We start from the raw sequence: 23815 nt of genomic DNA, 5'->3' as shown, positions 1-23815 counted from the left end.
TTTAGTGAGAATCCTAGACTGTGAAGAAGGTGAATGGTGAGGGACATGTGGCTGGCACATTGCTGGGCTGACTTTGCCTGAACAAGCCAGTCGTCCAGGTAAGGGAAGACGTGAATGTGCGGTCTCCGTAGATGTGCAGCCACTGTCGCTAGGCACTTGGTAAAGACCCTGGGTGCCGTCGTTACGCCGAAGGGGAGAACTTTGAACTGATAGTGGTGATCCTGAATAGTGAACCTGAGATATTTTGTGTGCGATGGGTGTATGGGTATGTGGAAATACGCATCTTTCAAATCCAGTGTGGCTAGGAAGTCTCCCTGACTGAGTAGCGGTAGAACCTGCTGTAGGGTGGGCATATGGAAATGCTCTGATAGAATGTAGTGGTTGAGGGGTCTCAGGTCTAGTATAGGTCTGAGAGAACCGTCCTTTTTTGGGATTAAGAATAGGGCTCCCGGTTTTCCGTATTTACGGATTTCTACATATAAATACAGACGGAAAACTATTTTTCCTTTGTCTGTATTTATATTTAGAAACGGAAAAATACTAGTAAAACTGTGCATGGATGAGGTCGCCTTCTGGCATGTGCTAATCAGCAGTGCAGAAGCACACCTCGGGCGCAAGTTAAGCCCGTGGTGTGCTACAATCTAGTCACTCGCCTCAAAGACACTCACTTACAGTGCACGTTACGTTAAATGCAGACGGCCCATTGTCATTCTAAATGTGATAATCATATACAGTCAGAATGACAATGGGCTGTCCACAGCCTGTGCGAGGTCGGGGAGGGGCTGTTGCATCCCATGCAGTTCCAAAGAGAAGTGCGAGCTGGCCCCAAGAACTTTTTAACTCCTGGGGCTTATCGCAGCTAAGCTCCCCGGGTGCTCTGATAAACACTGAACAAAGCAGGGGCCTTGAGAAAGCGGACACCGGCTCATTGTGCCTGCTGCCACCAGGCCCTGATGCGGGGGTGCCAGGAGCTGTTTACACAGGAGCTGCGGGTTCACGCCTCGCCCTCCAACAATGGACTGCCAGGGACGGGCATTCCTTCCTGAACTCGATGTCATGAGAGGCAGACAAGGCCCGCTCTGTTCGGGGAATGCCAAGCGTTTCCTCCCCGTGAAGAAAGGCCCCCCCGGGCTGTATCGAGACCCAGAGAGTGAGACGTTCTCCTTTCCACCCCTTGCCATGGTTCAAAGACACGGCAAACACAGGCTACAGAGATGTGTTTTCCAGCACCGAGTTTAACGTGACAACAACGTATCCATTTATATAGCGCTTGCTGTTTCAGGTTTGCAGCTTCGCAGAGCTACAAATAACTACTGCCACTATATCTATAACTACATCTTACTCATTTTATTGGACTCAGAAGGATGAAAGCCTGAGTCTGCTCGGCCGGGAGTGCAGCTAATGTATGTAGCATGGCACTCCAAAGTTGGATCAATTATTACTGTGATACTAACAAATGCAATGCATTTCTTGTATACTATAGAAGTAGTGCAGCACTAAGTTTACTCAATGCCTTCAACTTCAAGTGTAGAAAGGCATTTTATTTTCGCTGTGTTTTCAATTTACATAAAAGTGGAAAAATGCTAGCTGTAGCGTTGTCTTTTGCGTGTGGCAAAAATAAATGTGGATAAATACAGACAAAAATACCCCAAAAATAAATACGGATAAATACTGACGGAAATGGCAAAAAAATAAATACCATAAAACCGGGAGCCCTAATTAAGAAGTACAGAGAGTACACCCCTGTCCCCTGTTGGTTGACGGGCACGACTTCTATTGCACCTTTTTGCAGCATACTTAGTACCTCCTGCTGCAATAATGCCAAGTGCTCTACGGGCATAGGACGGTGCTTTGGCGGTATGTTGGGTGGAGTGGACGTTAATTCTAGACAGTAACCGTATTGGATAATGTCCCTGACCCACCTGTCTGTGGTGATGGTTTTCCAGACTGACAGGAACTGCTGGAGTCTCCCCCCGACAGGTGTTATGTGGTCGGGGGGCAGGGAGAAGGCGTCACTGTTTGTGTTTGGGGGAGGACCTGGTGTTGCCGTACCCACGTCCTCTGCCTTTGGTGCTAGATCCACGATATCCACCTCTATTGGTTTTATCATAGTTACTTTGCGTACCCCCCTTATTGAACTGCTGCTGGGACCCCTGACCTCTAGCTGCTCCTCTATTCCCGGGGCGACGAAAGGAGCCACTACGAAACTGCTGCGACTGCAGAGCCCCCATTGATTTTGCAGTTTCAGTGTCTTTCTTAATTTTTTTGAGGGTAGTGTCAGGGCCAAATAAATAGTCTGGGTTGACCGGTTGATTTAAGATATTGTTCTGAATCTCAGGCTTCAAGCCTGAGATTCTTAACCATGCGTGCCTCCTCAACATGACGCTTGTGTTGATCGCCCTTGCCGCAGTGTCGGCTGCATCCAATGTGCATTTGATGGACGCATTTGTAAGGAGTTGTCCCTCTCTGATAAGGAGCTCCGCTGCCTCTTTGTATTCATCTGGCAAATGTTGTAGCAGTGATTCTAGTGTGTCGTAGTGGGACCTATCATAACGGGCCAGGAGTGCCTGTGTGTTGGCAATGCGCCAGATGTTTGCCGCTTGCGCTGCTATCCGTTTGCCTGACGTCTCCAGCACTTTGGACTCCTTGTCGGGGGGAGGAGCATCACCCGTTGTTTGTGAATGGGCTCGTTTGCGAGCATTAGCAACAACCATGGAGTCTAAAGGTAACTGACCCCTAATGTACATAGGGTCTCCGGGTGCAGGCTTGTATTTCTTTTCGATTCTGGGGTTCAGCACCCGTGCCCTGGTTGTTTCTTTAAAAATGTCTTTTGCAGGTTTTAGAACTCCCTTCAACATTGGCAGAGTTTTGACGGTTTTCTCAGAGAAGGCAAAAGTGTCCACTAAGAAATCTTCTTCTACAGTGTCAGCATGGAGTTCCACTCCATGATTGGCAGCGGACCGTTCTATGAGGGCATTAAAGGCAGCAGTGTCCTCTGTGGGAGATGTTTTTATATTGTAAAGCTGCATGTCAGGAGTATCTGGTGCGTTACCCTGGCCGGTGGGGTCATCCCATGCCTGATCTGGGTCTTGCATGTGATCATCAGGATCGATATCCCCAGGGTAGGTGGTATCATCTCCTATATAGTCCTCTCCTGCGTCTGCCTCTGAATGCGTAGGAGAAAAGGACGGCGGATCCTGAAGGAAGGGTTGAAAGTTTTCATGAAGCACTGGTGCGGAACCTGCCGGCAGTTTGTGTTTCAGAGGAATCTTGTATGAGTCCAAGCCCTTCTCTGGTGTGATTTTCCGCTTGCGGAGCATCAACCTACCAGTGTCGGCGTCGATAAAGTGTGCCTGTGAAGGCTCGATATCGATTTGTCCAGTGGATAGTGACTAAGTTTGGCGGACACGTGTCCGAATTTCGAACATTTTCGGTGCCTTGGGCGGCGGCAATCAAAATGTGATGTGCGCTGGCGCAGAGTGTGATTTTGCGGCCTTGTGCGTTTCGGGACCCGACGTAGGTTGGAGGGTTGCCCGGTCTCTGATGCGCTGCAACGATGCTGAAACCTGTTGCAAGGTGAACGCAGATGGCGCTTTGGAACCGATAGGCACCTTGGAGGCAGGCGTCGAAGCGGCATCCGACTTATTTCCAGTCTTTGGGTCGTCGATCCGAAGGGAGGTATCGGCGCTCGTCGGAGTCGATGATTTGGCAGGTGCCGCAGTCTTCGATGTCGATGGGTCGACCACCTTGACCTTGGTGGGTTGGGCCATAATCTTCAGTGCCATAGGCCGAGGCGCCTTGTGGGGACCGAGGGCCTTCTTCCTTGGCTCGGCGCCGGGACCCGTCGCGGTGAGCTCGGCACCGAAATCTCGTTTTGTGCGTTCGGGCCGACGACCTGTGCCGTCGTCGGAGTGGAGGGCTTCGAGGCAACCGGTTTCACTTTTGGTTTCGATGGAACTGGTGCGACGGACTGTTTCGGTATCACTGAAGGAAATCCAGTCGTCTTCGATATTAATGCCTCCTGTGAAATGTTCGAGGCCGGGCCTTGAGGCGGGGCCGAAGAACCGTGTGACTGATCTTGGGTAAGGCCCGCAGGCGATCCCTCGACCTGAGCCTTATGACGACTTTGTCTCTCGGCCTCCGTATCGACGGGTTGGCCTAGCTCTCCGCTGGAGCTATCTTCCTCGGCCCCAAGGGCCTCATTGTAGTCTCCTACCTCTTCGACGACGTCTTCGCCCTCAAAGATCACCTCATCATCGTCTTCCGATCGGGAGTCATGTTCGGAAGCGTGGCTGGAGTCTATGTCTTCTACGCTCTCGGCGTCTTCGTCCTCGGTGCTAAAGATGTTGGCCGGGGCAGGCGCCGATTGCTGTGCCTCCAATCTCGCTGCCCGTCGATTCCGGAGAGTCTTCTTCGAGCGGAACCGGGCGCAGGCCATACATTTCGACTCATCATGATCCGGTGAGAGACATTTGTTGCACACCGGATGGACATCGACGTGTGGGTATTTCGCATAGCATAAAGGACATCTCTTGAAGGGAGTCCTCGATTCCATCGTCGATCGAAGTTCGATGTTCGGACCAAAGCGGATCCGAAAAGCGTGAGCTAAAACACAAAATAAACTGGTCGATACCGAACGGGAACAATACCGACGAGATCTAAAGGCCTTTTGGCCTTAAACTAAAGTTTCCGAACTTGAGCTAAGATAAGCACATCCGAACCCAATGGCGGAAAAAAACAATCTAAGGATGGAGAGGATGCCCATGCGCACTGTAGTCCAGGGGAGGAGCCACCTATCTCGTGATACTTCGAAGACTCTTCCAGGACAACAATGTGCAATCATCCGGACCCAACACTAGGCGGCGATCTATGCACAGATATGAATTCAGCAGCCCACATGCCTCGAACTTCTTTGTTTCCACTTCTATTGAGCGCCATAAATGGCTTCACCCCTAGTATTACATTCCCAGCATCAACCCTCCAGCATTGTGCGGAAGTGAAGTGTATTTATTAGGGTGCACTCTGCTGCAATCCATATGCACATGGCGGTCAGTTTTGTTCAACCTTCGTTCTAAGGCGGTTTGTCATCATTCTTGTCAACTAAAATTATGTTCCTTGTACATTGAGAGATACACTTTTGCCGCCTCATTTTAGTTGTTCAATGATGATCCCATTTCTGATGTTGTCTCACTTTAGTAAATCACTTCTAATTGTGGGTTGTACCGACTTACCTAACGAACACGTTACTTAACCTGTGGTAACGATGTATCTGTAAGAGACATTAGTAGTTATAGATTCCTTACCTTAGAATTACCCCCAGGCGTCAGACTGGATCCGGAGAAAGTTTTTCTTAGCAGTTCCCCTGCGTGCCGGTAGGTGGCGTTGGTCGACTCTGCGTTTGTCGTTGGCGTCGTGGTCGCCGGAATGACGTCGCGGTGTCTAATTAGATGCCGCCCCTGCGCTCTGTCAGTTCTGACACGACTTTCCATGCCAGAAGTGCAGAGCCATGCAAGACACTGACCACTGGTGCACATAATTGGGGCCCTGGAATGGAGTCTCTATCCCTAGAAGTCAGTTCGCAGAATGGGGAGGATGGGTGGGGTGGTAAGGAATCTCTAACTACTAATGTATCTTACAGGTACATCATTACTGAAGGTAAGTACCTTGTTCATCTGAAAGAGACCGTAGTTATAGATTCCTTACCTTAGAACAGATACCTCAGCAATACCAACACCGGAGGTGGGTCTGCAAACCAAGTTCACATATGGAAGTCCTGGAGAACAGTACGGCCTAGAAAAAGTTGACTATCCGGACGTGGCTGTCTAGGCAGTAATGTTTTGTGAACGTGTGCAGGGATGCCCACGTGCCTGCCTGGCAGATGTCAACCAGCGGAACTCTACATCCCAAAGCAGTAGTAGCTGCCGTCACCCTGGTAGAGTGGGCGCGCAGTCCTACTGGAGGTTCCTTTTTAGCCAAAGAATAACAAAGCTTAATGCATAAGACAACCCATCGAGAGATGGTACGCTTGTGCACTGCCCGACCTTTCTTGGCGCCCACATGACCCACGAAGAGTTGATTGTGCACCCGGAAATCTTTAATGCGGTCAAGGTAGAAAGAGAGCGCACTTTTGGGTCCAGGCAGTGGAGTCTCTCCTCCTCTTTGGAAGGGTGCGGAGGCGGGAAGAAGGTGGGCAATGTGATGGTCTGACCTATGTGGAAAGAGGTAACCACTTTGGGCAGAAAAGAGTGCCTAGTACGTAGGACTACTTTGTCCGGATTGAAAGCAAGAAAGGGAGGCCTGGAAGATATGGATTGAAGCTCACTCACCCTGCGAGCAGAGGTGATGGCAAGTAAAAAAGCAGTCTTCAAAGTGAGGATACGAAGAGGACAATTATGTAGTGGCTCAAAGGGAGCACACATAAGATAAGTGAGCACAAGGTTCAAGTCCCACTGGGGCAATACGAAAGGATAAGGAGGAAAGAGATGAGTAATGCCCTCCAGAAACCTGTTAACATTTGGGGGCTTGAAAAGAGAAGGCTGATCAGGAAGGCGAAGAAAGGCTGAAAAATAGCCATTCAGAGTGCCCAGAGCAGAGCCCTGCTAGGCCAAAGAAAAAATGAAGAGGAGAACCTCAGAAAGAGGGGCAGAAAGGGGATCCACAGCCTTTGCCACAAATTTGTTCCATCTACAGGCGCATACTGTTTTAGTGGAGGCACGCCTGGCTGCCAAGATGACATTACAGACTTCGGGAGGAAGGTCGAAAGCTTTCAACTGTCGCCGCTCAATCTCTAAGCAAGGAGGTGGAGACTGGACAGGTTTGGGTGGAGGACCGTCCCCTGCTGCTGCGACAAAAGATCCTCCCGAAGAGGTAGTCCGATCAGAGGATCGATGGCCATGCTCAAGAGCTCGATGTACCAGACTCTTCGTGCCCAGTCTGGAGCCACAAGAATGACTTGGGTCCGGTCGCGCTTGATCTTCAGCACGCTGGGTAGAAGTGGTACAGGCGGAAAGGCATACAGGAGGCGGCAATTCCACTTGCGACGAAACACATCGCAGAGCGAGTACCGCCTTGGAAATTCCAAAGCGCAGAACTGTTGACATTGTACGTTATCTTCAGTGGTGAATAAATCTAACTAAGGCTCTCCCCACTGCCGAAAGAGACCTTGCATCACCTCCGAGTGAAGACGCCATTCGTGATCCATCATGCACCAGCGGTCGAGTTCGTCCGCCCTGGTGTTCAGGGAACCTGCCAGGTGTTGAACCACCAGGGATACGCCCTGATGTTCCAGCCATGTCCAAAGGCAAAGAGCCTCTTGACATAGGGTCCGCGACCCCACTCCGCCCTGTTTGTTGCAGTAACACATGGCGGTAGTGTTGTCCTTGAACACCTGCACTACTCTTCCTGTGACAGAGGGAAGGAATGATCAGTGCAAGACGAATTGCCCGGAGCTCCAAAAGACTGATGTGGAGCCCGGTGTTCGCCAGAGACCTCTGATCTCTGTCTCCTCCATGTGGCTGCCCCATCCCAGAAGTGACACATCCGTCACTACTGTGAACTCTGGTTAGGGAAGGGATCCTGGTTCGTGAGCCACCACTGCAACTGACTTGCAGTCCCCTCCGAGATCTGGATGACATCTAAAAGATTTTGCTGGGAGGAGCTTCGCGCGCATCCAAGATGGTCGCGTGAGCACAGGGCTCCCCGGACCCTTGCCGCTCCTCGCAACTTATCCTGACATAATCCTGGATTTGTGGACGGATTCTGGAAGATGAACCTTGGCTGAACCCATAACTCTTCTCAGAACGAAAATCGGACCGGGGAGACCTGAAATACAGCGTCCTGCATTTTAGAGGCCCACCTGGGAGCTGCGCCCGGTGCTTTGGTGAACCGTGGGGCCGGGGAGTAGTTGAACAACAACGGCATCGGAGCCTTGCCAATGACCGCACCCCCACTTTCAGTTTCGCTTTTGCACTTCTGCACGTTCTGATCGAGGAGCTACTTTGCACGGCTGGGGCGTCCTCCGGCCTTGGTACCGGACTGATTTGTGCCTTTTCCTCAACTCTCCCGAACGGGCTCTCGGACAGTCTGTGTCTGATCTGCTGGTGCCCCTTTGCTATCGGTCCGGGCGGACCCCACCGGTGAGTACCGCCCAACATGGGGGGCAAGGGGGATCCCGAGAAAGGGAAGACCAAGACATCCCTGCGTGGAGGACCGGTCCAGAGTAAAATCATGGATCGCTATACCCAGGGTAAAGGGACCCCCGGGCCGGCGGGTGCCGTCATGGAGGACTCCGGTGGGGGTCCGTCCGTCCCCACGGAATTGTCGCTGCATGACGTTATGGGCGCCATCAACGGCATAAGGGAGACCATCGCCCAGCAGTACGAGGCTCTGGCCCGTAAAATTGACACGGTTGCCATTGATGTTACGTTAATCCGGGCGGATCTCTCCAAGACTAACGAGAGGGTTCAATCGCTGGACTTGAGGACATCCACTCTTGTCACGGACGTATCAGACCTCCAGGCAACTCTTGGCGATCTAAAGTCTGCAAACGACGCGATGTCCCGGCGGCTGGAGGATTTTGAAGGTCGGGCACGACGCAACAATATCCGAGTCATAGGTGTACCGGAGACTTCAAACAATCGTCCGGTGGACCTTATGGTCGAGGATCTCATCCTCAATCATCTTGCTCCTTCAGGCCTGAGCAAGTTCTTCGCCGTGGAGCGTGCCTATCGTGTCCCGGGCGGCAGGCCTCGACCAGGCGCTCCCCCGAGGCCTATCATTGCAAAACCTTTTCATTACAGAGATCGGGATGCGATCTTGCAGGCCGCGAGGGTGCACGGCCCAGTTAAATATGAGAATTCCTCCGTCAACCTCTTTCCGGACTTCACCCAACTCGTTCAGAAACAGAGAATGAACTTTCAGGGGGTGAAGCGCCGTCTTCGAGATCTGGACATTAAATACTCTATGCTTTTCCCTGCCAGGCTTCGTGTGGAATATGAAGATCGGACTCTCTTCTTTGAACGCCCCGACACAGTGAGTGACTGGTTGGATTCCCTGCCGGAACCGGGAGACCGAATTGGGCGTACTGGCGGTGCCGAGGGCGGTGGGCCTCTGCAGGAATAATTCTTGGTCCTCCACTTTGACATTTCCTTCTGTGCTCAGCCAGGTTCTACTTCAATTGTATATTTTGTCTATTAATGTTTCGTCTGGGTGCGGGCGGAGACGGGTCCCTTTCCTCCTCTAGGGTGTTTTTGTAGCATGGGATTGTTAGGGCGACAGGCACACTGCAAGTTGGGGGGGCTGTATAGTCCGCAGGGGTGCAGGGTGGGGGGGTGGCAATGGTGGGAGGGTGGCAGTGGTGGATGGGTTGTGTGTCTTTTCTTTTCAAGGCGGTGTTATTGTTTTCTTTCAGTTTCAGGTGTCTGGCTGCGTGCCCGGGGACTCCAGCTTCTTGTGTTGGGATGGGGGGGGGGGACGGGCTGAAACTAATGTCTTGGAACGTCAACGGATTGGGGGACCGTATCAAACGTGGGGTTGTGTTGCAATATTTGCGTCGATTGGCCCCTGATGTGGTATTTCTTCAAGAGACGCACTTGGTGGGAAATGTATGTCATGCTATGAACAGGGGGGGCTACCGACTGGTCGCACACTCTGGTTTCACCACTGGCTCCAGAGGGGTGGGCATCTTACTGCGCTCTTCCCTCCTGCTTGAGATTGACAAAGTTACTCTTGATGATAGAGGGCGCTATGCGTCTTTGACTGGGCGGTGGGAGGGGCAAACTCTTTCATTGGTTTCGGTCTATGTTCCCCCGGGCCTCCAGACCTCCACTTTCTCTGATGTGGGTCGTATGTTACTTGAACTTCCTGACAGTCTCCCGATTGTGGGTGGGGATTTTAATTCCGTGATTTCTGGCGAGTTAGATCGTTACCCTCCCAGGGCCCTCTCTGCCGCCCAGACGTGGCTCAGCGGGTTCTTGGACACTTTCGGTCTGGTGGACTGTTGGCGGTTGATACATCCGACACAGAGTCAGTACACATTCCACTCCGGGGCCCACGGGAGTTTTTCCAGACTTGATTATTTTCTAATGCCCGCGGCCCAGACCACCCGGGTCCGGGAGGTTAAGCACCTGGCCCGGGGCATTTCCGATCATTCCCCATTGTGGCTCCTCTTCGACACCGGGATGCGATCCGCCGGGCGGATCGCCCCCATTAACCCCTGGTACTTGCGTGACCCCAAGATTCGCAAGGGTCTGATTAAGTCGCTTGATCAGTACTTTCTGGAGAATGAGGGGTCCGTCTTGTCCTCCGTGTCCCTGTGGGAGGCCTTCAAAACGGTCCTCCGAGGACACGCCCTATCCCTGATCGTGGAGGCCAAGAAAGCTAAGAACTGGGAGGTGGTTGCATTGGAGGCTGAGATATCGGGGTTGGAGGCTGCCTTGGAGACGGATGTCACTCAGGGCGGGCTCCAGGCCCTTAGCCTGAAGCAGTTCGAATACAAGTCCCTTGTTACGGATGCTGCTCGGACAATGTATAGGGAACAGCAGGGTAGACTGTATGATGCTGGGGATAAGGCGGGTAAATTGATTGCTTGGCTTGACAAGAAGGAGAGAGTGAATCGAGTGGTCCCTGTGCTTCAGACGTCGGAGGGAGTGAGTGTGACTGACCCTGGTGAGATTGTGGAGTGTTTTGCGGACTACTTCTGTGCTGTGTACTCCCCGGTGTCTACTAGAGATGAGGCTGACTCTCGTCACTTGTTGAAGGATGTTGCTTTGCCCTGCTTGTTGGTGGAGGAGCGTGAGCAGATGGATGCCCCACTTTCGGTTGACGAGATTGCAACCGCGATTCGTTCCCTTCGCTCAGGCAAGGCTATGGGCCCCAACGGACTCTCGATTGAACTCTATAAACTGCAACCGGACAAACTTGCGCCATTTCTCCGTTGTATGTTCTCGGAGTCGCTTGAACTTGGCTCTCTCCCTGATGACCAACGCCTGGCCACTATAGTCGTGATTCCCAAGGACGGTAAGCCTCGGGACCGTTGCGCCTCGTATAGGCCTATTTCTCTGCTGAACGCAGAGCCGAAAATCCTTGCCAAGGTTCTTGCGAACCGCCTGCTTACTGTTATTTGCGAGCTGGTGCATCCGGACCAATCCGGTTTTATCCCGCACCGGAATACGGCCCTTAACTTGCGGCGCCTGCATGGCGTACTTGCAAGGGCGGAATATCTTTCAGAGCCGGCCATCTTGGTTTCCTTGGACGCCACGATGGCCTTTGATACGATAGAATGGCCGTATCTTTGGGCCGCCCTGCAAAGTTTGGCTTCGGGGCGGGATTTATTAATTGGGTTAAACTTTTATACGCTGCCCCGCTGGCACAGGTGGTTGTTAATGGGAGGGTTTCCCGGCACTTCGTTCTTGGGAGGGGCACTAGGCAGGGGTGTCCGTTGTCTCCCCTGCTCTTCGTGTTAGCTTTGGAACCGCTCGCTGCTTGGCTCCGTTGGGAACCGTCGATAAGAGGGATTCAGTGGGCCCCTGGCTTCGAGGATCGTGTTTCGTTGTACGCGGACGACATTCTCTTGTACCTTACCTCACCACGTAAGTCACTCAATGTGCTCTTTGACATCCTCACTTCCTTCGGCAAGAACTCTGGTTTGATCATTAACTGGTCCAAATCTTGTGTCTATGCTATATCCGGTGGCTTTCCTCTCTTGCCTTCTCGTTTTCCCATTAAGGCGTCCAGCTCCGGCTTTACGTACCTGGGGGTGTACGTCTCATTGGATCCTGCTGTCTGCTACGAGCATAATCTCCTCTCTCCACTTCGGAGATTGAGGTTAGACGTGGCCCGTTGGCGTAAGCTTCCCTTGTCTCCCCTCGGTCGCGCGGCACTTTTTAAAATGATGTCTCTTCCCCGATTTCTTTACGCACTTCAGAACTCCTTTGATATTATTCCGGCGGCCTACTTCCGGGAAGTAGAGAGCTTGCAAAGGAGACTTGTTTGGGGCGGTCGTGCACGTATTGCTCTTGCAAAACTGACTCTCCCATGGTACGACGGGGGCATCGCGCTCCCGGACATCAGGAGGTACTATTGGGCTTCCCAGCTATCTGCTATTAACCATGCCACATACTCACCTGGTCCGAATCCGGCTTTCGAAATGGATAGATTTTTGTTGCCTGGTGGCAACTTTAACAGAGCGCTTTACTCTCGATCGGCTGGAAGGACCTTAACCGGTCCCACTAAGATTGCAGTACGCTTGTGGAAGGCTGCGAATGTGGCCATGGGCTGGAATGATCGCTTGACGGGCGCGACCCCCTTGTTTGCGTCTGAAAGATTGGGAAGCCTCTGGACGACGAAGGGATTCGAGCGTTGGGACACGATTGGCATCAGCAGAGTAGGTGACCTTTGGGTGAAGGGTGCGGTTAAATCCTTCGCTGCGCTGCAGAGTGAGTACGAATTGAGTGAGAGGGAGTTCTTTAGGTACGTTCAGGTTCGTCACGCTTTGCTCTCGGCCATCGGGGCGGGGACTGCAGTCCCTGTGTCTTCGCCACTCGAGGACCGCATACTCGACGGTCACTTGCCCGACAGTACTATTTCCCTTATCTATAAAAAACGGATAAACATTCGGGCGGATCTCCTCGTGCGTCTGCGGGAGGCGTGGATCGGGGATGGGGTGGAACTGGACGACGAGGCAGTCTGCGCTGTCCTCCCCTAAGGAGGTGGCTATATCCGCGCGTCTCCGTCTGGTTCAACTTAAAATTCTCCACCGAGTCTACGTGACGGGCCCTCGTTTAGTTCTGATGGGTTTCTCTGAAGACGGGCTCTGTAGACGTGGCTGTGGGCTCAGCGCCACTTTTCTCCATGTTCTCTGGGAGTGCCGTAAGGTGGCAGAGTATTGGCGCCGGGTGCATGCTGTCATGGAATGTGTCACTGGGGTCGCCCTGTTGCCTGAGGTCCGCCGATGTGTGCTGAACGTGTGGGAGCCTAACGATTATAATGCGGCTCAGACTCGGTGGGCGGCCCTTGGGAACATGGTTGCTAAGAGGGACATCGCACAGCTTTGGGGTTCCCGACGGCATCCCACTGTGTCAGTATGGAAGGAGAACATGGACTGGTGCATGTGCAGAGAGAAGACTGTGTATGTGGCCCGGGGTAAGCCGGGGGCGTGGGGTAGAATTTGGGGCCAGTGGAACGCGTACCGTGGGAACATCTGCACACCCCCCCTCGTGGATTCATCTGATGCTGCCTTGTCCCCCTGATCCTGTGGTTCCCGGACTATTGCATTTCACCTGTAGATGGTTGTGGCTCTCCCGTCGCCCCCACCTCCCCCTTGATCATCCTCATTGACCACCCGAGGGTGGAGTTGGTACTGTGTGGTCCCCCAGCCGTGGTTCGACGCCTTTTTTTCGATGGTTTCCACCTTGTTTTCTGGTGTTATTTTATTTTTCCTTTTCATTTGTATTTCTAAAATTTATGTATCCAGATAACTTCTGAGGTGCACTCAGTACTTTGTCAATTCGGCTGAGCCCCAGGGGGCCCATTACTTCCTTGATATTGTTGAACATGTATACATTAGCGGCCGGCCCTGGTGGTTGTAAGCCCATGTTTGTATTGATTTTTATGTGCAATAAAGGTTTTTCAAAAAAAAAAAAAAGATTTTGCTGATGCTGCACTCACTGGAACTTCAGGTCACACTGCAGAGCCCGTATATGCCATCTGGCATCATCTACCAGCAGGATGCAGGAGGCCATGCGGCCCAGCAGCCTCAAGGTCATTCTCACTGAAATCCGGGATATAGGCTGAAACATGCATATCATAGCCCAAATATCCTGGACTCGCTGCTCGGGAGGATAGACCCGAAATTGTGCTGTGTCCAGAACCGCTCTGATAAAAAGGAGCTTTTGAGAGGGAATTAGGTGTGACTTTGGCACGTTGATAGGGAACGCCAGCAAATGCAGGAGGTCTGCCGTAGTCTGGAGGTGGGAAATGACAGCCCGGGGCGAGCCCGTCTTCAACAGTCACTAATCGAGATAGGGGAAGACTGGAACCTCTGATCTGCGCAGATGAGCTGCGACCACCACCATCACTTTCGTGAACACCTAAGGGGCACTGGTAAGGCCAAAAGGGGGCACAGTGAACTGAAAATGCTCGTGGCCTACCGTGAACCGTAGGTAACGCCGATGGGCAGACAAGACAGGGATGTGAAAGTACGCGTCCTGCAAGTCCAATGCTACCATCCAGCCTCCAGGGCAGACAAGACCTGAGCCAAAGTTAACATCTTGAACTTCTCCTTCCGGAGGAAGCGGTTGACGTCCCTGAGGTCCAAGATAGGACGCAGGCCTTTGTTTTTCTTGGGCACCAGGAAGTAGTGGGAGTAGCAACTACGACCTACTTCTGGCACAGGGACGCGTTCTCTAGCTGCCTTGGCCAAGAGAGCCATAACTTCCTGGCAGAGAAGGGCCAAATGATCCTCCGACATGCGATGGAGTGTAGGTGGCATCAAGGGAGAGGTAGCCTCGAGGGGAGGGAGTAGCCCCTTTGGACTTTCTGCAAAACCCACCTGTCCGACGTGATGTTGCACCAGTGAGGGAGGTGATGGCGAATCCTGATGCCCACTGGCAAGTGGTGGCCTTGAAAAGTCAGACTAGGAAGGTTTGGAGGCTGCTGCAGGGGGAGGCATTGGTGGACTGGCCCGCCCGCCCACAGACTCACGACGATGGGTCCCACATCCCAGGCTGCGCAGAGGCTGGGTAGCTTGCGCAGGGCTGTGGCTCTGGGTAGAGCGTGGTGGGGCACCCCTTCCGTAGCCACAAAAGGGGCATAAGGCAGACAACATGGGGTGAGAGGTGGGAGCCTGACCCTGAGCGGCACTAAGCCAACTACCGGGCATCCAGAAGCTTTCGGGACCGCTCCCGTAAAGAATTTGGGTTCATGGCCCGACAGTCTGAGCAGTATTTTGGGTCGTGGTCGCGCTGCACGCACCAGAGGCACATGAGGTGCGGATCCGTGACAGACATCAGCTTGTGACAGGAGTCACAAGGCTTGAAGCCGGTCTGTTGATGGGACATCCCTACGTGCACCAGGAGTTGAAGGACTTAAAAAAGATGTAGACAAAAGTCGAAAAGGTTTTAGTCAAAAAGTGACTAAGGGGAACACTCTTTCCGGATCTGCGCTGGCTGGTGCGGAAAAAGAAAGAACAGACGTCAGCGCGCAGGGGCAGCATCTAGTAGACACCGTGATGTCATTCCGGCGACCACGACGCCAACGACAAACGTGAAGTCGACCGACGCCACCTACAGCAGGAGTAATGCTAAGAAAAAATTTATCCGGATCCAGTCCGACACCTGGGGGTAATTTTAGGGTAAGGAATCTATAACTAAGGTCTGTTTCAGATATGGCTTTTATTAACTAGGCGTGGAAGATAAACAAATCAACATTACAGGTAAGAATGATAATATTCTTAAATGTTTTAGTACATTTACAGAACATAAGTTGTAATCCCTTGTTTACAACCGGTACGGAAACCTCTAGTTGGAGAATGTAATTTAAAGTGTGTTTGAAGAGGACTTGTGTACTCACAGGTATGGTATGCACGGGGGCTCCACCTCAGATAGTGCCGCTCGATAGGCCCTGAAGGAAGAGGAGCTGTCAATCAAGGTGCAGTATTCTGCCAGACCCTGAGTAACAAAACAAACACAGTTTAAGTCTAATGCTTAACACTAGAGATCTGTTCTATGATGGCACATACTAAGCAATTCCAGATATCTGCATTAATAAGGAGGAAGAGTACAAATGCTGTGACTCAATGAAAAGGGAAGACATTAACAAGAGTCCGACTTAACACTTGCAATTAAGGCAGGCCAGATGCATACCACCTCCTAGCACAATATTTACCCCAACCCAGTCACTGACCCCAGATCCCTCTGAAATGGGTAACATCACCTGCAATTTCCATAAAAAGAATACAATTTCCACAAATCACTCAAGCAACCTCTAAGCCTTGCCTCACCTCTGAGGTCTGCTTCTGCCACTCTAGCCTTCGGATGGGTGCAGAGTCCAGCGCAGAGAGAATCGCCAGATAGGAATTAAAATTATTAAGCTTCCGTAAGTGCTGTGGGGAGAAAGGGGAGACATGTTAGCCAAAATTTCGACTATTGGAGGCAAGATCTACCATGTCTGGCATACCACACGATGTATCGTGTTCTACAGTTACAGACATCCAAAAAATCCTTTCTCTTTGTTTGGAATATTGTATAGCAAACACTGCAGAAAATGGAGAATGTTACTTCCCCTGTAATCATCTGTTTGGAGCTTGTAGTGCTGAAGATTCACATGCTTTGCATGTGTCTGCCATATTGTCATAGGCTTAGTTGTAAGTTCTTTTTCTGCAAAGTGGTTTTGGGTTTAAAGATATACCGTGACTCCTCCCTTAGCCCACAATGCACCAGAACAAAGACTCCACCTTAGACTTTTTTCCCCGCAGTGTTGAGTACTGTAAGTGGAGTTGATTGAAGGTAGACAGAAAATAATAACTGTGCGTTATGAGTTCCAACAGAAAATATTAAAATAATTTGAATCCTCACTTGCTTTGAGAGTCGGGTGGGGAATGAGGCACATGTATATCTACAGAATGACAAAATACAAATATAATTCAACGCTAAGTGTCATTTTCCATTGCATAGAGTGTGTAGCAGCGCCTCCACTGGTTTAGTCGTAAAACCACTATCTCTGCACCTAGATAAATGGTTCCTTGATTATTAATGCCTGTAACTCACTCTTTTTAGTGAGATAATCACCACAAGTAATAACACCTTCCATGACAAGAATAAATGTAAGTGGCTAATGCAGCAAAATTAGGAGAAATAGGAGTGTACGTTAACCCTGCTTCTTGAAGATGCAGCAATTTGATGGTGATCTCCTGAACTGATGCTTTAAGTGGATCTATGCAGTAATGGACAGAGCTTTTCCACTGGCTGCGTAACAGGAGCGTATGATGGGTTTGTGTGCCTAAAGCAGGATCTGCATACTAAGACCGCAGGTGCCAGATGGCTAGGTTCGTTTACCGGAGGTTTGTATGTCTGAGTTGCCCCTGATGCGGTGTCAGGAGGAATGGTGTTAGTGGCAGGTTTTCGGGTGGATGGAGTGACATCTCTAGACACATCGAATACCACCTCTGCCTCGCCCAAGAGGGGGCACCTAGAAAGAAACTCCAGGACATCTGCCTTATTTTCCTCATGATGTATGGGATTAGGTGAAGTGGAGGAAAAGAGTAGGCAAAGATCTTGGACCAATTCATTCATAGTGCATTACTCAAGGACTGTGGATGTGGGTACTTGGAAGTGAGGTTTTGGCATTTTGGATTTGATGGTGTCTACAAAATCAACTGTGGGCGCCTCTCATTTTTGGGAGCACTTGTAAAGTACTGCGAGATTCCTCTCCCACGTGTGGACTTTTTTTTTTTTACCTTTTTATTTGATTTTGGACATTCTTAGGGGAGAACAATACATCACTGTCGATTGTAACGATTACACATGCATATACATGCTATAAGATTCACATTTGCAGTATCACTGGTGTGTGGAGAGTATTATTACGATCAAATATCGTATTGAAACTGGATTATATCATCTAAGACCAGTTCTACTTTGTGTGTGAATCTATCTCTACGTGGTAGCATTACATATGGTAATCACGGATGTAATGCAGTTTTCAAAATGGTAGAGAAGGCGTGGGACCAGGACCATTTTGGCTAGAGGGATTTTTCCTAGGGAGGGGGGGCCAATGGAAGGGTCTACCAAAAGCCAATTGAGGCGCGAATGCCCGCCAGCGCTTTGCGATAATTGCCATCATATACATCTTGGAGGGTGTGGTAAAGTTGAACGCTTAGGTAGCTGGGGCTTGGGCAGTCCAAGTAAGGCTGATGCCACCAACACATACCTCTTGTGGGGAAGGTCGGGCTGAGTGAGTATATAGAGGACTTTGTCCAGTGAACTCTTAGGCCGGCTACTGCGGCGAAGTCTGTTAGAGTGGTGAAGATGGGTGTGAGATCCATTGTAATGTCGTGCACAAAGACTAATAGATCGTCTGCGTATAGGGATACACTATGGAGGACACCTGCCAGTGGAAAACCCATTCCCTGCCCACCTCCCGAAGATGAACCGCCAAGGGCTCCATCGCCAGGGGGAAGAAGAAGGGGGTGAGTGGACAACCCTGCCGCTTGCCTCTAGATACTGCGAATGGGGGTGATATGTGGCGACCCAGTCGGACTCTGCATGTGGGGTTTCTGTAAATAGTCTTGTGTATACTTGCAGTTTTGGACCCACCAGCTGGCGCTGAAGTACAGCAAAGAGATAGGGCCAGGATAAGGTATCAAAGGACTTTTCTAGATTCAGGATCTGGCACAGGGATAGCGATCCTGCACCTAATCTTGAATGTGGAATAATTACCGGATATTTTGGGAGGTGCACCGACTTGGGACAAACAAAATGGTTACTTAGAAGTAGCAGTAGTTTTGCAGCTTGAAAAAATTTCTGAATTCACATGCTGTGCATCATTCAGCCATGTAGTGGTTGGGTCCGGTATTGTCTTTTTTTTTGTTTGTTTTGGTCGCTGTCGACCACTATTTGGTGTCAGGTACGTCCCCCGCGTGATGTCAGACGGTATCCTGGAGGTCGACGTGCATGGTGGCCATCTTCAGATTCTTTTTTCTGTTCTTCTTGTCTTTGTAATCCTTGAGATGGTTTGAGAAATACTGATATAATCATTTGCTTTCCCACCTGTTTGTTTTCCTTATAGGGGAGGCCGGGTGGGTCGCATGTGAATCTAGTAAATTCTTCAAGCTGCAAAACTACTACTACTGGTAAGTAACCATTTCGGTTTGCAGTGTGAATCCTTTTCTGGATTCACATGCTGTGCATCTGATAACGTAGTGGTTTCTCCCGTGTCTGGGAGCCTGTGGTGGACGGAGGACCTTGCAAACAGGTGTTGAAGCACCCTTTGTCCAATTTGAGCTTTCTTATTCATTTGTATGTCCACACAATGTTTTGTAAAGGTGTGTGGTGATGCCCATGTTGCTGCTGCGCGAATGGAATCAATGGGTAGATTGGCCATAAAGGCTAGCGTTGCTCCTTTCTTTCTAGTGGAGTGAGCGGTTGGTTGCATTGTTAGTTCCTTTTTGGCATTTGAATAACAGTATTGGATGGCTTGTACTATCCATCTTGCAATAGTTGCTTTTGTGACAGCTGACCCTGTGTTGCTGTGTGCATAGGTGACAAACAATTGTTTTGTCTTCCTGATCTGTTCTGTTTTTTTGCAAATAGTATAGTTAAGCCCTCCTTACATCCAGGGTATGGAGGCTTCTTTCCCCTTTAGTTTTTGGGTCTTTGAAGAAAACCGGCAGGAGAACGTTTTGATTTAAGTGATACTTACATACCACTTTTGGCAAAAACTGTGGATTGGTTTTTAAGATTATTTTATCCTTATGAATTTTTAAGTAGGGTTCTTGTATTGGTAATGCTTACAGTTCACCTACTCTTCGTAGTGACTCTATAGCAATGAGAAAGGCCGTCTTTAGAGTAATATGCTTGAGGTCTGCTGCATGCATGGGCTCGGTGTGTTTTGTCATTAGTTGAGAAAGTACTGTATTTAAGCTCCATGGGGGAGCGGGAGCAGCTCTTGGTGGAGCTATTCGTTTTGCTCCTTCTAAGAATCTTTTGAGGACTGGTCTTGTAAAAAAGCTTTTGCACGATTTTCCTCTTGTGTATGCCACTATGGCAACAAGGTGCACTTTAAGGCTGGAAAAGTTGATGTTGCTGTCTAAGAGGTAAGTAAGGTATGTAATCACTGTTTTTGTGTATTGATTGAACCAATTTTGTTGTTAGCAGTGCACCATGTAGTGTATCGCTTCCGTTTTGCTGTATAGCATTTTCTTGTTGACTGCTTCCTTGCTTCCCTTAGAAATTCCATAGTCCGCGGGGGCAGGTTGAGACGCCCAAACTCTATGTACTCGGGCACCAAGCCGCTAGCTTTAGTGTCACCGGTTCTGGGTGGAAATCTGGCTCTGTTGCACTGTCAGCAGGTCTTTTTCTGCTTTGATCCTGACCATCTCTCCCTTGGATAGTTCTAGGAGGGTTGAGTACCATGTTTGCCTTGGCCATTGAGGGGCAATAAGAATCATATTTGTTCCTGGGCTTTTTGCAACACTCTTTGCATCAGGGTTATTAGTGGAGCGATGTGGGGCAACGAGAGAGTGGCAAGGAATTGGTCCACCATCATGGGATCTGTCTGGGGGCTCTGTATACCTCCGTGTAATAGTTAAAGGCGGCTTGATTGAAGTCTGCTTGGGAGCAAACTGTTACCGAGGGGGTGAATATTTCAGTTATAGGGCATGAATCAGTGTATTGACGAATGAGTCATGCTAGCAGTGTTTCTGCCCTATATTCCTCACTGGGTACCCTGGCAGCATGTGCTTTGAAATTGTATTGTCTTAAGTCTGCTAACACTTCTGCATATGCAGTTTAGCATCTGCTACCTGGGTCGGTGACGCGCTGTCAATATCTGCTGCCTGAGTCACTGAAAGATAGGGTTTAAGGTCAGCGCTGTTCTGTAGGTAGAAAGTAACAATCGTATGGATCCTCCCCATTCTTGGCTGGTCCGGGTTCTAGATATGGATCCTGCATATCACAAGGACTCATTTCATCCAAGTCTGATTAGTGCAAGTGCTGAGATGGAGGAGGAAGTGGTGGTGTCTGTGGCGGAGGTTGGGGAATGAGAGGGGAGAAATGTTGTGGAAGACCAGTGTCTTTGACCCTAGGACTAGTGGCTTTGATAGCACTGTATTTTATCTGACATTTGCTCATCAAAGGTAAACTTCCTCTTTCCCCCTGGAGCTGGCTGTGGTATAGGACTTTATTTCTGAGGGACTGGCTTAGTGAGGTTCTTCTCTGCGGAATGTTGAATGAACATTTTACGCTGCCTAACATAAGGCACCTCTGGCAGTTCAAGGGCAGTGGGGGATTAACACGCTTTGATCTTGCTGGTAAGACACTGGTCCTTGGGTTGGGCTTAGAGGGAACTTCGGAGCAGTCTTCAACTCTATGGGTGGACTGGCAGAGACTTGAGGCTAAACGACTGTCCATGAGTGCAGAGGCTCGAAGCTGGGAGAGGAAAAGAAAGGTCGGTGCCACTTCCGCCTAGTCTTGTTAATTGAGGTCAGATTCTCTCAAGAGTAGTGGTCTGCCTCAGTGCAGACTTCTTTCAAGGTCGGTCCTCAGGTGGGTTGATTCTCGAGTAAGGGTGGTGTAATAGTTGCTCAGGACGTGGTCTAGACTGTTCTGGAGTCTGTTCTCTGCTGCGATAGGAGTTCCTCCTCCTTGCTGTCAGATCGATTTAAGAATACGATTCGGGGTTTCCCTCTCCCTGTGCCGGCAGGATACCAGATGGGCTTCCTCTCTCCTAACTGGAACTCAAAAGGTTCTCTATGTCTGATGGGCCTCAACACTGCATTTTATAATGAGCCCAGCAGTGTTCTCAGCAATAAATGATAGTTCTTTGTTTTTAAACGCCCTTTAGGCAGACTTCTAATGCTCCGAGGACAGGCAGAGGTAGGTTACAGACTCGATGGTGATTAGACCATGGATATTTGTTATGACATCTTGGTCAAAATTGTGCTTTCTCCACAACACACTCCCCCTCAATTCACTCTTACCACTACCTTATTCCAGGACAGAAATCTAAGTCTGATCCAAAGCAACCCAGTCATCAATGCGGTAGACCGTTCATACACTGCTCGTTCAGGGTCCTTGTCAAATGAAGCCGAAAGGAGCAGAAAAGCTGAAAATCTGAGTCCAATGGCAGAAAAACACAATCGCAGGTTAAGGTTTTTCCTGATGTATTCTGGGCTAAAGGAGGAGTCACATGATCTTGCAGACCGAAGATTACTTCAAAGAAAACCAACTTCCAATGTCTCAGCTCAAAACTAGATGGCAGGAGTATGCACAGCATATGTATCAACAGCAACTGTTGCTACATACAAATGATAGTAATTTTTAACAGAATTGCTCCAGCACTTGATCGAACAGAAATTCACTTATCTTTTTATCCATGCACTCATTAACAAGACTGAAGTATATATGCTAGCAGCTCATGTCCTCTTCATTATTTGGAATGCAATGTTTAAGACAATAAGTCCTGTCCCACTCCAAGGAGCTGGGCAGATTCTCACAGCAGAGAGAGAGTAACTTTAAAGAATGTTGCACTGACTCATTGGTGAGTGTAGGACGAACAACATCTAGGAGATTCCTATGCTGGAGAACTTCAACTGAGTCCCATTCTCGTCTCCATGACTTCAGCGTTCATAGAGTCACATGCTTTGGAAACTATATATCATGCACAGTTACCCAGAAAGGCATTGTGATCTACTGCGTTCAATTAAACAAACGCCTCATAACTGGCATGTATGTGGTATTTTAATAGTTCACATCTAGTTGAAAGGCAGTGAAGCACTGTACCAGATCAAAGTCAAAGATACAGCCAAGAAGTGATTGTGTGGTCAGGTGGGATCTGAGAGTGGTACAGTGTTGTGATGTGGTGCTTTTTAGAGGTGTGTTAAGATAAAAAGTGGTTCAATCCTCTCATTGTTCTAGCAGTTTCTCCTCTGCCTTCAAATTCTGAAGCACATACCTTTGCGGTTTGGCTAGCCACCCCACTTGCTCAGACTTCCAGTTGTGTTGCGTCTCTTGGGAACACTCACAAGGCTTGGCTGCTGAGATTAACAAGCCACACATACCTTGCTTCCTTCTGGATGTAGTTATGCACTCGTCAAGCAACAGAACATCATGTGAAGCATGCTTGTGCAAAATCAAACTCTTCAATCTCAAAATGGGAGAGGGTTGGATATCTGTACTCTGGTTTTTACGCCCCAGCCACACCCTAGTTTACTTAGGGTTTCTCACAGCTATGACTCCACAAAGTGTTCAGTATGAAGCCTTCAAAATGTCAACCCTAAAATATGTGATGCCCTGCTAGAAGACCACTTACATTAATTCCCATCCTTTGAAAACACTGGTGCCATCCAAACTGGTTTTCTGACCCGTGATCCTAAGTCACTTTGGAACAGCAGGCCTGAGCTCTTTCTTTCCATTCTGCCCTCCTAGCTTCTTTTGTCCTGACCTACCTCATTCCCCCTCCCCCCCACCTCTTCCACATTCCTTTGCTATCTCAATTCGGCCTCTACCTGGTATGTGATATCAATCCACCTTTGTGAGAAAGTGGCTCTGTATATACTGTTCCCTAATAGGTACAGGGTGTACAGAGTCCACAGTCCCCCAGAGGCTGATAGAGGTCAAAGTTAGGTATGACCTTACTCTCAAAAGTGGTAGCTTGGTCGAGCAGTAAGGCAGTACCAGAGGACAGTGTAAAGCATTTATTGTACACACTCAGTCAGCAAATGGTTTCACACACTCAATAACTGAACTCTAGGCCAATGGTTTATATATATAAAATATATGCTCGTTTTATTTTTAGAACCACAAAGGGGGTAAAAATATACTTTCTCAGAATGAGAGGTTGAATATAAATACTTTTGTCTCAAGCAATAAATTTGTGTAAACAGTCACAGCTGGTTGCAATAAACAATCCTATTTCCTAAACATAACAATGCATTGAGCTCAATGGTAAATTCAGGTTATTTGTAATAAATTACTTTTCAGATTACTTTTGGAATTCCAGGTCTGGCTCCTAGAACCAGCCTGGGGTCAGTATTCAGAATCAAGTGATGAAAGTCGACTTAATAACTGTAATGATTTTTAAATAATATTTAGCTATTTCA

At 49.5% G+C, this 23815-nt stretch overlaps 1 protein-coding gene across 3 annotated transcripts in view; it reads right to left on the bottom strand.

The window, feature by feature from the left end:
• RAPGEF1 (Rap guanine nucleotide exchange factor 1) overlaps positions 1-23815 on the bottom strand; it is a 703893-nt gene that overhangs the window by 54954 nt on the left and 625124 nt on the right. For all 3 annotated transcript variants that reach the window (XM_085613927.1, XM_085613929.1, XM_085613930.1), the window contains 2 exons: positions 15998-16099; positions 15568-15665 (listed from right to left, as the gene is read on the bottom strand). In XM_085613927.1, coding sequence (XP_085470053.1) covers positions 15568-15665; positions 15998-16099 — 200 coding nt within the window. The remainder of the gene's footprint in view (positions 1-15567; positions 15666-15997; positions 16100-23815) is intronic.

This window comes from Triturus cristatus, chromosome 1_2 (assembly GCF_964204655.1).
Source record: "Triturus cristatus chromosome 1_2, aTriCri1.1, whole genome shotgun sequence".
Taxonomy (NCBI): domain Eukaryota; kingdom Metazoa; phylum Chordata; class Amphibia; order Caudata; family Salamandridae; genus Triturus; species Triturus cristatus.
Note: the sequence above shows the minus strand (reverse complement) of the source record. Positions and strands in the feature narration are given on the sequence as shown.